At 50.4% G+C, this 13,035-nt stretch overlaps 1 protein-coding gene across 1 annotated transcript in view; it reads right to left on the reverse strand.

Moving 5' to 3' along the window:
• The window catches only part of INTS8 (integrator complex subunit 8), a 73,265-nt gene that overhangs the window by 46,337 nt on the left and 13,893 nt on the right, over positions 1 to 13,035 (reverse strand). Inside the window, exons 7-8 of the mRNA XM_045003098.1 lie at positions 11,921 to 12,028; positions 479 to 634 (exon numbers count right to left, since the gene is read on the reverse strand). Coding sequence (XP_044859033.1) covers positions 479 to 634; positions 11,921 to 12,028 — 264 coding nt within the window. The remainder of the gene's footprint in view (positions 1 to 478; positions 635 to 11,920; positions 12,029 to 13,035) is intronic.

Consider the following 13,035-nt stretch of genomic DNA (forward strand, 5'->3'; position numbering starts at 1 on the left):
GGCAGCAAACGCACTGGGAGTGCTTGTCTGCAACCAGGATTGTTTCCTTGCAAGTGAGGCACTTCTTGGAGATGGTGAACTGGGTATATCCCATAGGGTGAAGGGTCCCCAACGAGAAAAGAAAAGCAAGGGGGAAAATAAGTAAAATTTAAAAAAGAGGGAAAAAAAAAAAGTAAAGAAAAGCCACAACTATACTAACTAACCATAGACATGCAAATAGAAAGTAATGATCTAGCCAGGGCAGTTGCGAAGGAAATGAGGTAGGTTAGCCCGTGCATTGAATAGTCTCATGGCAGGGCATGGAGAGAGACTGCACATGTGCGAGTCTAAGGGACACTGCTACCAAAGTTCTCTGATCAGCAGCGCAGGGACACAAGCACACCTACCGTGGAGCACCATGGATACTACTTAGAGAAGAAATCTTAGATATGAACTCATTCAAGTCAAAAGGCTCCAAATTGCTTTTCCAGTACTTTACCTGATAGTTGCCGCATCTCATACAGCAATGGATTTGACTATAAGGAGTTGACTGTTGTGATGTACTATTGGAAGATGATGTAAGAACTCCACAAGCTTGACAGTACCCAGCTAACCTCTTCTCATCTATGGTGCAATGAAGTGATGATGAACCAATCTGCAAAATAAGAACACATCAAATTTTAGCTACCTAGATTCTATGAATAATTATAGGCTTACTTCTGAGCAATGTTGAACATTCACAACTTCTATTTTAATGAATTATCAATATTAAATAAAAGCAAAAAAATTTTTTTAAAAAAAATCAGTTAATTTTTTTTTTTTAATTCACATGTGCTCTTACCATTTGATTTTTCACTGACCAAGCGGACAGAAATGCCAGTTTCATTATGATTTCATATTTGGATTCATAGTGAGGCAGGAAAATGTTTTTAAACAGTGGAAACATTTCTATCATCTTAGATTTTACGAAAGGTTGTTTTAGTAATATTGAAGGTTTGGTCCAAGCTGATCACTGTTAAGATACTAGTGACCATTTTAATTTCCCCCTTTTGCCCCCTCCCTCCAGGACTTTAGAAGAACTACAAAACTAAATTAAAATAAATAAACCCACATCCTAAAATGAATGGAATATTAAAGTTTTTAATTTAAAAAAATCAGAAGCAGGAAATGGAAAGAGTTATGGATTTCTACAGCAACGTTAACAACCACATTGCACATGTATCTCTTATTCCTGTTTATCGTTCTTAAATATGTAGTTTAACATATTACAGTTAAATACCAAAGAACACAGAGTGTGCTGTAAAGCCAAGGCATTACTACTGTGGAAATCTAAACTTTTGAATTTTCTAAATATTTTTAAACTAGTATAACTTTAGCACTGTATTAACACAACTCCTACATGTAAACAACATGAGCTTTCCTTTTTTTTTTTTTTTTTTAAAATAAGCTTCCTCTAACTGAATGAGACAAACAGAAGGTGGTCGATAGAGACAAAGCTTCTGTTTAAAAACAGCCGTTGATGGAGTTTGTATCTTTAAAAAAAGAGGTCAAAATTCTACTACTACACCTCTACCCCGCTATAATGCGACCTGATATAACACGGGTTCGCATATAGCGCAGTAGCAGCTGGGCTCCGGTGGCGCTTTAAAGGGTCCAGGGCTCTGGCTGCTGCTAGCCACTGCTATCCCAGGGCTGTGGCAGCAGACCTCACCAGCGATTTAAAGGGCCTGGGGTCCCTGCAGCAGCTGGAGCCCCAGGCCCTATAAATCACCGCTGCAGCCTTGCCACTGCTACCCCGATATAAAGGCGTTTCACATATAACGCGGTAGGGATTTTTGGCTCCTGACTGCGTTATATCGGAGTAGAGGTGCATCTGGAGTGCAACTGTAGTTTTTAAGTTGTTTTAAAGAGACAGAAGAGAAAAAAAAAGACGGTTACTCACCGTAGTAACTGTTGTTCTTCGAGATGTGTTGCTCCTATCCATTCCAGTCAGGTGTGCGCGCCGCGCGTGCACGGCATCTCGGAACTTTTTTACCCTAGCAACTCCGGCGGGCTGGCTGGCGCCCCCTGGAGTGGCGCCGCTATGGAGCCTGTTATATACCTCAGCCGGCCCGTCCGCTCCTCAGTTCCTTCTTGCCGGCTACTCCAACAGTGGGGAAGGAGGGCGGGTCTGGAATGGATAGGAGCAACACATCTCGAAGAACAACAGTTACTACGGTGAGTAACCGTCTTTTCTTCTTCGAGTGATTGCTCCTATGCATTCCAGTCAGGTGATTCCCAAGCCTTACCTAGGCGGTGGGGTCGGAGTGAGACGTGGCGGAATGTAATACCGCGGAGCCGAAGGCTGCGTCGTCTCGAGACTGCTGCACCAACGCGTAGTGGGAGGCGAAGGTGTGGACCGAAGACCAGGTGGCCGCTCGACAGATGTCCTGGATGGGAACATGGGCCAGGAAGGCGGCAGACGAGGCATGCGCTCTCGTCGAGTGAGCGGTGAGGCGGCATGGTGGCACGCGAGCAAGCTCGTAGCATGTCCGAATGCATGCTGTAACCCATGAGGAAATCCGCTGTGAGGAGATCGGCTCGCCTTTCATACGGTCAGCCACCACCACGAACAGCTGGGTCGAACGCCGGAAGGGCTTCGTCCGCTCGATGTAAAAAGCGAGCGCCCTGCGGACGTCGAGGGTGTGAAGCTGCTGCTCCCGAGGCGAGGCATGCAGCTTCGGGAAGAAGACCGGGAGGAAGATCTCCTGATTGAGGTGGAAGGCTGACACCACTTTTGGGAGGAAAGCCGGATGTGGTCGAAGCTGCACCTTGTCCCCGTGGAAGACGGTGTATGGCGGACTAACCGTTAGAGCACGGAGCTCAGAGACTCGCCTCGCTGATGTAATGGCGACGAGGAAGGCTGTCTTCCAGGAGAGGTAGAGCAGGGAGCACGTGGCCAAGGGCTCGAAGGGGGGACCCATCAGCTTGGCCAGCACGAGGTTCAAATCCCAGGCCGGGGCAGGACGCCGCACCGGCGGGTACAAGCGGTCCAGGCCTTTAAGGAAGCGGGAAACCATCTGGTTAGAGAAGATGGACCGACCTTCCACGGATGGACGAAAGGCGGACACTGCTGCCAGGTGAACTCTCAAGGAGGAGACCGCAAGACCTTGCTCCTTAAGGTACCAGAGGTAGTCCAGGATGGTAGGGACAGGGACTACGAAGGGATTGAGGCCTCGCTGGTCACACCAGAGCGCGAACCGCTTCCATTTCGCCAGATAGGTGGAGCGAGTGGAAGGCTTTCTGCTCTCTAGCAGGACTTGCTGTACTGCTGCCGAACAGCCCCTCTCTGCGTGGGTCAACCACTCAGGTACCAAGCTGTAAGATGGAGGGACTGTAGGCTCGGATGGCGAAGTCTGCCGAAGTCCTGAGTGATGAGGTCCGGCCACAACGGCAGGGGGATGGGATCCCGAACGGAGAGCTCGAGCAGCAGGGAGTACCAATGTTGCCTCGGCCAGGCCGGAGCTACGAGAATGATGGTGGCTCTGTCCCTCCGAAGCTTCTGTAACACTCGATGGACGAGCGGGAACGGAGGGAAGGCATAGAGGAGGTGATCCTTCCAGGAATACAGGAAGGCGTCCGACAGGGAGCCCGGCGCGTGACCCCGGAACGAGCAGAACAGGTGGCACTTCCTGTTCGCCTTGGATGTGAATAGGTCTACTCGGGGAAACCCCCACCTGCGGAAGATCGTGTGCACGACGTCGGGACGGAGAGACCACTCGTGGGAGGAGAAAGACCTGCTGAGATGGTCGGCCAGCGTGTTCTGTACTCCCGGAAGAAAGGACGCTTCTAGGTGAATGGAGTGGGTCACGCAGAAGTCCCACAGGAGCATCGCCTCCTTGCAGAGGAGGGAAGAGCGGGCTCCGCCCTGCTTGTTCACGTAGGACATTGCTGATGTATTGTCCGTGAACACTGTCACATAGCGGCCTTGCAGGTGGGTGCAGAAGGTGCGACAGGCCAGACGGATCGCTCGCAGCTCGCGGACATTGATGTGCAGAGCGAGCTCCTGTGGCGACCACAGGCCTTGGGTGTGAAGATCGCCCAGGTGAGCTCCCCAACCGAGCGCTGAGGCATCCGTGGTCAGAGTGGCGGACGGGCGAGGAGGATGGAACGGTACTCCCGCACAGACACGCTCCGGGTCTAGCCACCAGTTGAGGGACTCGAGGGTTGGCCTGGAGACTGTGACCACCATATCGATGGGATCTCGATGCGGCCGGTACACCGACGCGAGCCAAGTCTGGAATGGGCGGAGGTGAAGCCGCGCGTAGGCGGTGACGTACGTGCATGATGCCATGTGGCCCAGGAGGCGGAGGCAGGAGCGCACCGTCGTAGTTGGGAAGGAGACGAGGTCCTGGATGAGGGAGACCATCGTCTGATGTCGAGATCGCGGTAGGCAAGCCTGGGCCAACGAGGAGTCGAGGACTGCTCCAATGAACTCCACCCGCTGCGACGGGATCAAGGTGGACTTCTCGGTGTTGATGAGAAGATCGAGCCGTCGGAAGAGGGACAGTATGTCTGTCAACTGGCCCATCACCAGCTGTCGAGACTGTCCGCGAACCAGCCAGTCGTCGAGATACGGGTAGACATGTATCCGACGACGGCGGAGGGCTGCGGCAACCACCGCCATGCATTTGGTAAATACCCTCGGTGCGGTGGAGAGCCCGAACGGTAACACGGCGAACTGGTAGTGGGCGTTGTTGACCACAAACCAGAGGTAACATCGATGGGGAGGATAGATCGCGACGTGGAAGTAGGTGTCCTTCATGTCGAGGGCGGCAAACCAGTCTCCCGGATCCAGAGAGGGAATAATGGTCCCCAAGGTGACCATGCGAAACTTGGGCTTGAGCAGGTACTTGTTCAGCTCGCGAAGGTCCAGGATAGGACGTAGCCCCCCTTTCGCTTTGGGGATGAGAAAATAACGGGAGTAGAATCCCCTGCCCCGCCTGTCTTGAGGCACTGCTTCTATGGCACCCACGCTCAACAGAGTCTGAACCTCTTGTAAGAGGACTTGCTCGTGAAAGGGGTCCCTGAAGAGGGACAGGGAGGGTGGGTGGGAAGGCGGGGGTGAAACAAACTGGAGGCGGTATCCCGACTGGACTGTTTGAAGCACCCAGTTGTCCGTTGTTAATTGGGACCACGCCGAAAAGAAATGGGAAAGGCGGTTGTAAAATAAAGGGGAAGGATCCGGTAGGGAGAGTGATGGGCCGTCCTCGAGCGTCCCATCAAAAGGCCTGCTTGGCCCCCTGAGGGGCCTTGGAAGAGGCCTGGCCCTGGCTACGCCTATTGCCAGAAGGACGACGGCGGTTTGTAGTCGGTTGACGGCTATTATACGGGCGGTAGCGTTGCCGGTTGAAGGACCGGGGGGGTTTCTGCCGGAAGGGCCTGCGCTGTGTTGCCGGCGTGTGCATTCCGAGGGTTCGGATGGCAATGCGGCCGTCTTTCAGGGTCTGGATCCGGGAATCCGTCTTCTCGGAGAAGAGACCCTGCGTGTCAAACGGCAGGTCCTGCAGTGTATATTGTACCTCCGGCGGCAGGGTGGAGGACTGCAGCCAGGCGATGCGCCGCATCGTCACGCCGGAGGCTAAGGTCCGAGCTCCGGAGTCCGCAGCGTCGAGGGTGGCCGTGATGGAGGACCTAGATGATCTCCTTCCCTCGTCCAACATCGCCGCGAACTCCTGGCGGGAGGCTGTTGGCAGGAGCTCCGTAAATTTCGCCAGGGACGCCATGATGTCGAAGACGTACCTGGCAAGGAGGACCATCTGGTTGGCGATACACATTTGCAGTCCGCCAGCGGAATAGACCTTGCGGCCTAGCAGGTCCATACGTCGCGCGTCCTTCGATTTGGGCGCAGGGGCAGGTTGGCCGTGCCTCTCCCTGTCGTTGACCGACTGCACGACCAACGAGTCCGGGGTCGGGTGAGTATATAGATACTCATAGCCCGTGGAACAGAGTATTTGCGCTCAACCCCACGGGCCGTAGGAGGGATGGACACAGGTGTCTGCCAGAGTGTGGTGGCATTCTTTTGACTCGTCCTCACGAATGGCAATGCCACGCGCACTGGAACCTCTGCCCCAACGACATTCGTTATGGGGTCCTCGTCCTCCTGGACCTCCGCCACCGGGAGAGCCATAGCCGTTGCCACGCGGCGAAGTAGGTCCTGGTGCGCCTTCAAGTCAATCGGCGGGGGCTCCTTGGTCGACGCTCTGGCCACCGCTTCATCAGGTGAGGACGAGGAGGATAAGCCCTGGACGACCGCCTCCGACGATGGATCTGCTGCCTGCTCGTCAGGAGGGTCGGGCTGCGCGTGCCCCTGGGGTTCAGGCGGTATGGAACCCGCGCCTGGTGGCGAAGGGGCCAGTCGGCTGACTGTCGCCTCTGGCACCCTGCGCTCGGACGCCGGGGCTCTCGGGGGGAATGGCACCCCCTGAGTCTCATACTGGGCCCAGGGAACCCAGAAGCCCCACGGCTGTGCCCCCTGAGGATGGCCCTGTGGGGTAGGTGGCAGGTGTCCGTAGCCGTCTGTCCCGGAAGCGACCGACGCGGGGCGGGATGGCCATGGAGGTGCCGAGGCGCTGACGGAGTGCGCCGCCGAATAAGGCAGTCTGTCCCCGGACGGTAGCGAGGATCGGTGCTGGTCCGCTCGGTACCGGGAGCGACGTCCGTCGCGGTGCCGGGAGCTCGACGTGGATCCGGATCTGCGGTGCCGGGAGCGGCTGCGCGAGCCGCGGTGTCGGGAACGGTGCCGGGACGGAGATCTCCGCCGGTGCCGACGCGACGGCGATCTGGATCTGGTGCGACGCCGGAAGTGCGACCGGTACCACGATGATGAGCGGTACCGGGACTGCGACCGACGTCGCGACGGCGATCGGTACTGCGATGGCAAGCGGTGCCGAGATCGCGAGCGACGGGACGGAGACCTGCCATGGGACCGGGACCGTGACCGGGAGTGTCATCCGTGCCGTCTGTCCAGAGAGGGCGGCCGGGTCATTCTGGCCGGCTTTCCCGCCGACACGACAGCCCGCATCGGCGGTGCCAGGGGCCGGAGGCTCGGTGCCTCTATGAGCTGTATCAGCTCGCGCGCCGAGGAGAATGTCTCCGGCGTAGATGGCAGCCGGGGCTCAACCACGGTCGGTACCGGGGAGCGTGGCGGCGCCGGACTCGACGGCCCTTGTGGCGCCGGAGTCAATGGCCCGGAGCACGACTTGTGCACGGCCACCGCGGGGGCCGCAGGTGGCGCAATCGTCTTCGCTGAGTCCTCAGCGCGGGCCTTAGCAAGTGCCTTCGCCAGCTTGTGCCTTTTTGAAGGCGAGAGTGAGCAGTGCTGGGTCTTCGGAGCCGCCTTCTGAGGCTGTGAGGCCGCGGTGCCGGAGCGGCTTGATGCCGCCGGTGCGCTCTGCACCGATGAAGCTCTCGGTGCCGGCGCGGACGGTGCCGGGGGCTGGAGGGACGCCTCCATCAGGAGCTGCTTCAAGCGAATGTCCCGCTCCTTCCGAGTTCGCGGCTTGAAGGCGGAACAGAACGAACACTTATCTGTCCTGTGTCCTTCGCCCAGGCAACGGAGGCAGGCGTCGTGCGGGTCTCCGACCGGCATAGGCCTCTGGCACGATGCGCAGGGCTTAAAGCCCGGTGCTTTGGGCATGAGCCCGCACCGGGGGAGGCAAACGGGGGGAAAACCCCCCCTTAACCTTATCTAAACACTAACTAACTAACTAACAGAACTATAAGAACTAATCACTAAACTAACTATGTACAAAACCAGTAGCGAGAGCTAGGGTTGTGGAGGACAGAGAGCACTCCACAGTTCCAACTGGCCGTCACGGGCAGTAAGAAGGAACTGAGGTGCGGACGGGCCGGCTGAGGTATATAACAGGCTCCATAGCGGCGCCACTCCAGGGGGCGCCAGCCGGCCCGCCGGAGTTGCTAGGGTAAAAAAGTTCCGAGATGCCGTGCACGCGCGGCGCGCACACCTGACTGGAATGCATAGGAGCAATCACTCGAAGAAGAATGAGTTGATAAACAAAATGTAAGTTCTAGTCTCAAGTCCTAAAAGCTATCTGAAGAAAAAAAATTGTGTTTTTTTTTTTTTGTTTATTTTAAGTTTGTGGTTTTTGCATGAGAACAGTTTTAGCTAATTCTGGACTGTAATGCAATGATTTAGTTGAGGGAGACAACGTCTAACAATGGCATCAACCACAAGTTCTTCTCTCAACTGCTGGAAATTCTATAGCCTCAATCAACTTAAAGCAGGCTCATCTAAAGTAGATAAAAACATTTTCCTCTTGTAAAAAGGTACATTTGCCGAGCAGATTTCTGGTAATAAAGTAATATTAAATGATATCAGCATATACAAGGCATGGTAAAATATGCTGAGAAACGCTATCCAGCTCAGCTCCTAAGACAATTTGTGGTCTTTTTCCAGGATTCCTCCATCTCAATTTATTTTGGTAAACAATCCAAACAAAACAAAACGCTTTACCTGAGATGGAACTTTGCCTAACAATTGCCTGTCATCTTCTCAACTACAGTAGGAAATATGCAGCACACCAAAACTTTCCTCAGAATATTTGATGCTTAAGTGAGAAAGTCCACAGGGAAATATTTTCTTGTATCGCTGGCAGACACAATTAAGAAGTGTGGAAGTACGGGATTCTTCCCAGTAAAGTTTTGGTTTTTGAAAAGTGGTTTTATAACACACAAATTTACAATGGGAAATTTTTTATCTCAAGCAGAGAAGTCATCAGCAAGCACTGTCAACCCAGAGATGTAGCTATAGTATTGCTGCACACAGTGACGTTATTTCAATCTACAGATCAATAGTTTTCCACTATAAGCTCAATGTTCAGTGAATATATACCATACAAGATAGGCAATAAAACCAGAGAGATGACAACTGCTTTCTAAAAAAGGAGAGAGTTTCAACAAGTGGAGAACTTTATAGAAAACTAAAAGCAGCAAAGAGTCCTGTGGCGCCTTATAGACTAACAGACATATTGGAGCATGAGCTTTCGTGGGTGAATACCCACTTCGTTGGATGCATGTAGTGGAAATTTCCAGGGGCAGGTATATATATATGCAGGGGCGGCTCTAGGAATTTGGCCGCCCCAAGCAGGGCGGCATGCCGCCCGAGGCGTGCTGCCAGTCCCGCGGCTCCGGGGGACCTCTTGCAGACGCGCCTGCGGAGGGTGTGCTGGGAGGGCGGCAGGCGGCTCCGGCGGATCTTCCACAGTCATGCCTGCGGGAGGTCCACCGGAGCCGTGGGACCAGCGGACCCTCCGCAGGCATGACTGCGGAAGGTCCGCCGGAGCCGCCTGCCGGCAAAATGCCGCCCCAAACGCGCGCTTGGCGCGCTGGGGTCTGGAGCCGGCCCTGTATATATGCAAGCAAAAAGCAGGCTAGAGATAACAAGGTTAGTTCAATCAGGGAGGATGAGGCCCTCTTCTAGCAGTTGAGGTATGAAAACCAAGGGAGGAGAAACTCTTTTGTAGTTGGCTAGCCATTCACAGTCTTTGTCTAATCCTGAGCTGATGGTGTCAAATTTGCAGATGAACTAGCAGTTTCTCTTTGAAGTCTGGTCCTGAAGTTTTTTTGCTGCAAGATGGCTACCTTTAAATCTGCTATTGTGTGTCCAGGGAGATTGAAGTGTTCTCCTACAGGTTTTTGTATACTGCCATTCCTAATATCTGATTTGTGTCCATTTATCCTTTTCCTTAGGGACTGTCCAGTTTGGCTGATGTACATAGCAGAGGTGCATTGCTGGCATATGATGGCCCCACAATATGCCAACATTTTTATGGCTGACCTGGAACAACGCTTCCTCAGCTCTCGTCCACTCGCGCCCCTTCTCTACCTACGCTACATTGATGACATATTATCTGGACCCATGGGAAGGAGACTGGAAAAATTCCACCGCGATTTCAACAGCTTCCACCCCACCACCAACCTCAGCCTGGACCAATCTACACGGGAGGTCTTAGACACCACGGTGCAAATAAGTGATGGTCATGTTAACACCACCCTATACAGAAAACCTACCGACGGCTATGCCTACCTTCATACCTCCAGCTTCCATCCCGGGCACACCACATGAACCATTGTCTACAGCCAAGCACTGAGGTACAAGTGCATCTGCTCCAACCCCTCAGACAGACCAACACCTACAAAATCTTCACCAAGCATTCTCAAAACTACAATACACGCACGAGGAAATAAGGAAACAGATCAACAGAGCCAGATGTGTACCCAGAAGCCTCCTACTGCAAGACAAACCCAAGAAAGAAACAAACAGAACTCCACTGGCCATCACATACAGTCCCCAGCTAAAACCCCTCCAACGCATCATCAGGGATCTATAACCCATCCTGGACAATGATCCCTCATTTCACAGGTTTTGGGTGGCAGGCCAGTCCTCGCCCACAGATAACCTGCCAACCTGAAGCATATTCTCACCAGTAACTGCACACTGCACCATAGTAACTCTAACTCAGGAACCAATCCATGCAACAAACCTCGATGCCAACTCTGCCCACATAGCTACACCAATGACACCATCACAGGACCTAACCAGATCAGCCACACCATCACCGGTTCATTCACCTGCACATCCACCAATGTAATATATGCCATCATATGCCATCAATGCCCCTCTGCTATGTACATCGGCCAAACGGGACAGTCCCTACGGAAAAGGATAAATGGACACAAAATCAGATATTAGTAATGGCAATATACAAAAACCTGTAGGAGAACACTTCAATCTCCCTGGACACACAATAGCAGATTTAAAGGTGGCCATCCTGCACCAAAAATCTTCAGGACCAGACTTCAAAGAGAAACTGCTGAGCTTCAGTTCATCTGCAAATTTGACACCATCAGCTCAGGATTAAACAAAGACTGTGAATGGCTAGCCAAACACAAAAGCAGTTTCTCCTCCCTTGGTTTTCACACCTCAACTGCTAGAAGAGGGCCTCATCCTCCCTGATTGAACTAACCTCGTTATCTCTAGCCTGCTTCTTGCTTGCATATATATATATATATATATATATATATAATATCTATATCTATATCTATATACACACACACACACACACACACACACACACACACACACACCTGCCCCTGGAAATTTTCACTACATGCATCCAACGAAGACTGTGTATTCACCCACGAAAGCTCACGCTCCAATACGTCTGTTAGTCTATAAGGTGCCACAGGACTCTTTGCCGCTTTTACAGATCCAGAATAACAAGGCTACCCCTCTGATATAAAACTAAGTGAGTTGTCTGTCAGATCTGCAGTTACACCTAAAAGAAACCATACCTGTCAAACCCTTCTTTGGAGCACACATACATGTTCATTTTGAAGAGATACCATCTAAAAGAAGTGTTCTTGTTTGATTTTTGAGCAAAACATGCCATAACCTTTCTATGGCTATCTTTATACATACAAGAACATTACACCGTAACTGGAAATATGTCCAATCCTGTATTTCATCCACTGACTAGATCACCAACATTTGGAATAGTAATCTAAAAAATCTCTATAAACACATAAATTTGCCATATGCTAGTCAGTCATGTTCAAAACTGTATACATGTATAGGGGACTGATGCCTGCAAGAGTATGAAGGAAAAGATATACACCATGTTCATTACCATAGCATTTGAGTGTGTAAGAGCTAAAGGGGCTTACATACTATAAAACTGGTTTTATCCAACACAGATGAGACACCAGTGGAAACCCATTCACTTAACTTCAGGGAAACATGCCTCTGAAATTGCTAAAGCTTGAATTTAAGCACTGTGTTGGTGGAGTTTTTAGATAGTTCCTGAAAAAAGTATTAATCTTTTAAACTGTGTTTAGTATGCTGGCTTTCAAGGAGATTCTAATGTTTGATCAAGATTACCTTTGAAATCAATTCCTTTGTTCTAAAAAACTTCTCCTTGGCATTTTCATAAACAACTGCATTTGTGGAGCCTTGCTGGAAGTAGACTGCACCCAAATCATAACAGACCTGCAACAATCATTATTTGATATTAAACAGTAAGTTAAGTTAAAAATTAATAAACAACATTTTAAAGTAAGTGTTTCAGGTTGATATTTTTATACATATTTTATACTCTCACTTCTCCTTCTATTTAACTTGTTGATATGTTGTATAAGTTTTCCTATATCCTTCATTTGTTTTCTGTCTTTTTATACTGCAAGCTCATCAGAGCAGGAAACGTAGCTTATGTGTTTGTACAGCCTGTGCATTTCTGTAGAAAACAGTATGATTCTATTTAGGGCTGTCAAGCAATTAAAAATAGTGATTAACTGCACAACTGTGCTGTTAAAAAAATAATTGAATACCATTTATTTAAATATTTTTTGATGTTTTCTACATTTTCAAATATATTGATTTCAATTACAACACAGAATAAAGTGTACATTACTCTTTATATTTGATTATAAATATTTGCACTGTAAAAAACAGTATGTTTCAATTCACCTAATACAAGTACTAGAGTGCAATCTCTTTATCATGAAAGTTGAACTTATAAATGTACAATTATTTAAAAAAACAAACAAAAAAAACCCCTGCATTCAAAAACAAAACAATGTAAAACTTTAGAGCCTACAAGCTTCTTGTTTACAATGTCACCTGAAAGTGAGAACAGGCATTTGCATGGCACTGTTGTAGCCAGCGTCGCAAGATATTTATGCGTCAGATGTGCTAAAGATTCATATGTCCCTTCATGCTTCAACCACCATTCCAGAGGACATGCGTCCATACTGATGACGGGTTCTGCTCAATAATGATCCAAAGCAGTGCCGACCGACGCCTGTTCATTTTCATCATCTGAGTCAGATGCCACCAGCAGAAGGTGGATTTTCTTTTTTGGTGGTTCGGGTTCTGTAGTTTCCACATCAGAGTATTGCTCTTTTAAGAATTCTGAAAGCATGCTCCACACCTCATCCCTCTCAGATTTTGTCAGGTATTTCAGATTCTTAAAAACTGAGTCAAGTGCTGTAGCTATT

The sequence above is a fragment of the Mauremys mutica genome, chromosome 2 (assembly GCF_020497125.1).
Source record: "Mauremys mutica isolate MM-2020 ecotype Southern chromosome 2, ASM2049712v1, whole genome shotgun sequence".
Classification (NCBI taxonomy): domain Eukaryota; kingdom Metazoa; phylum Chordata; order Testudines; family Geoemydidae; genus Mauremys; species Mauremys mutica.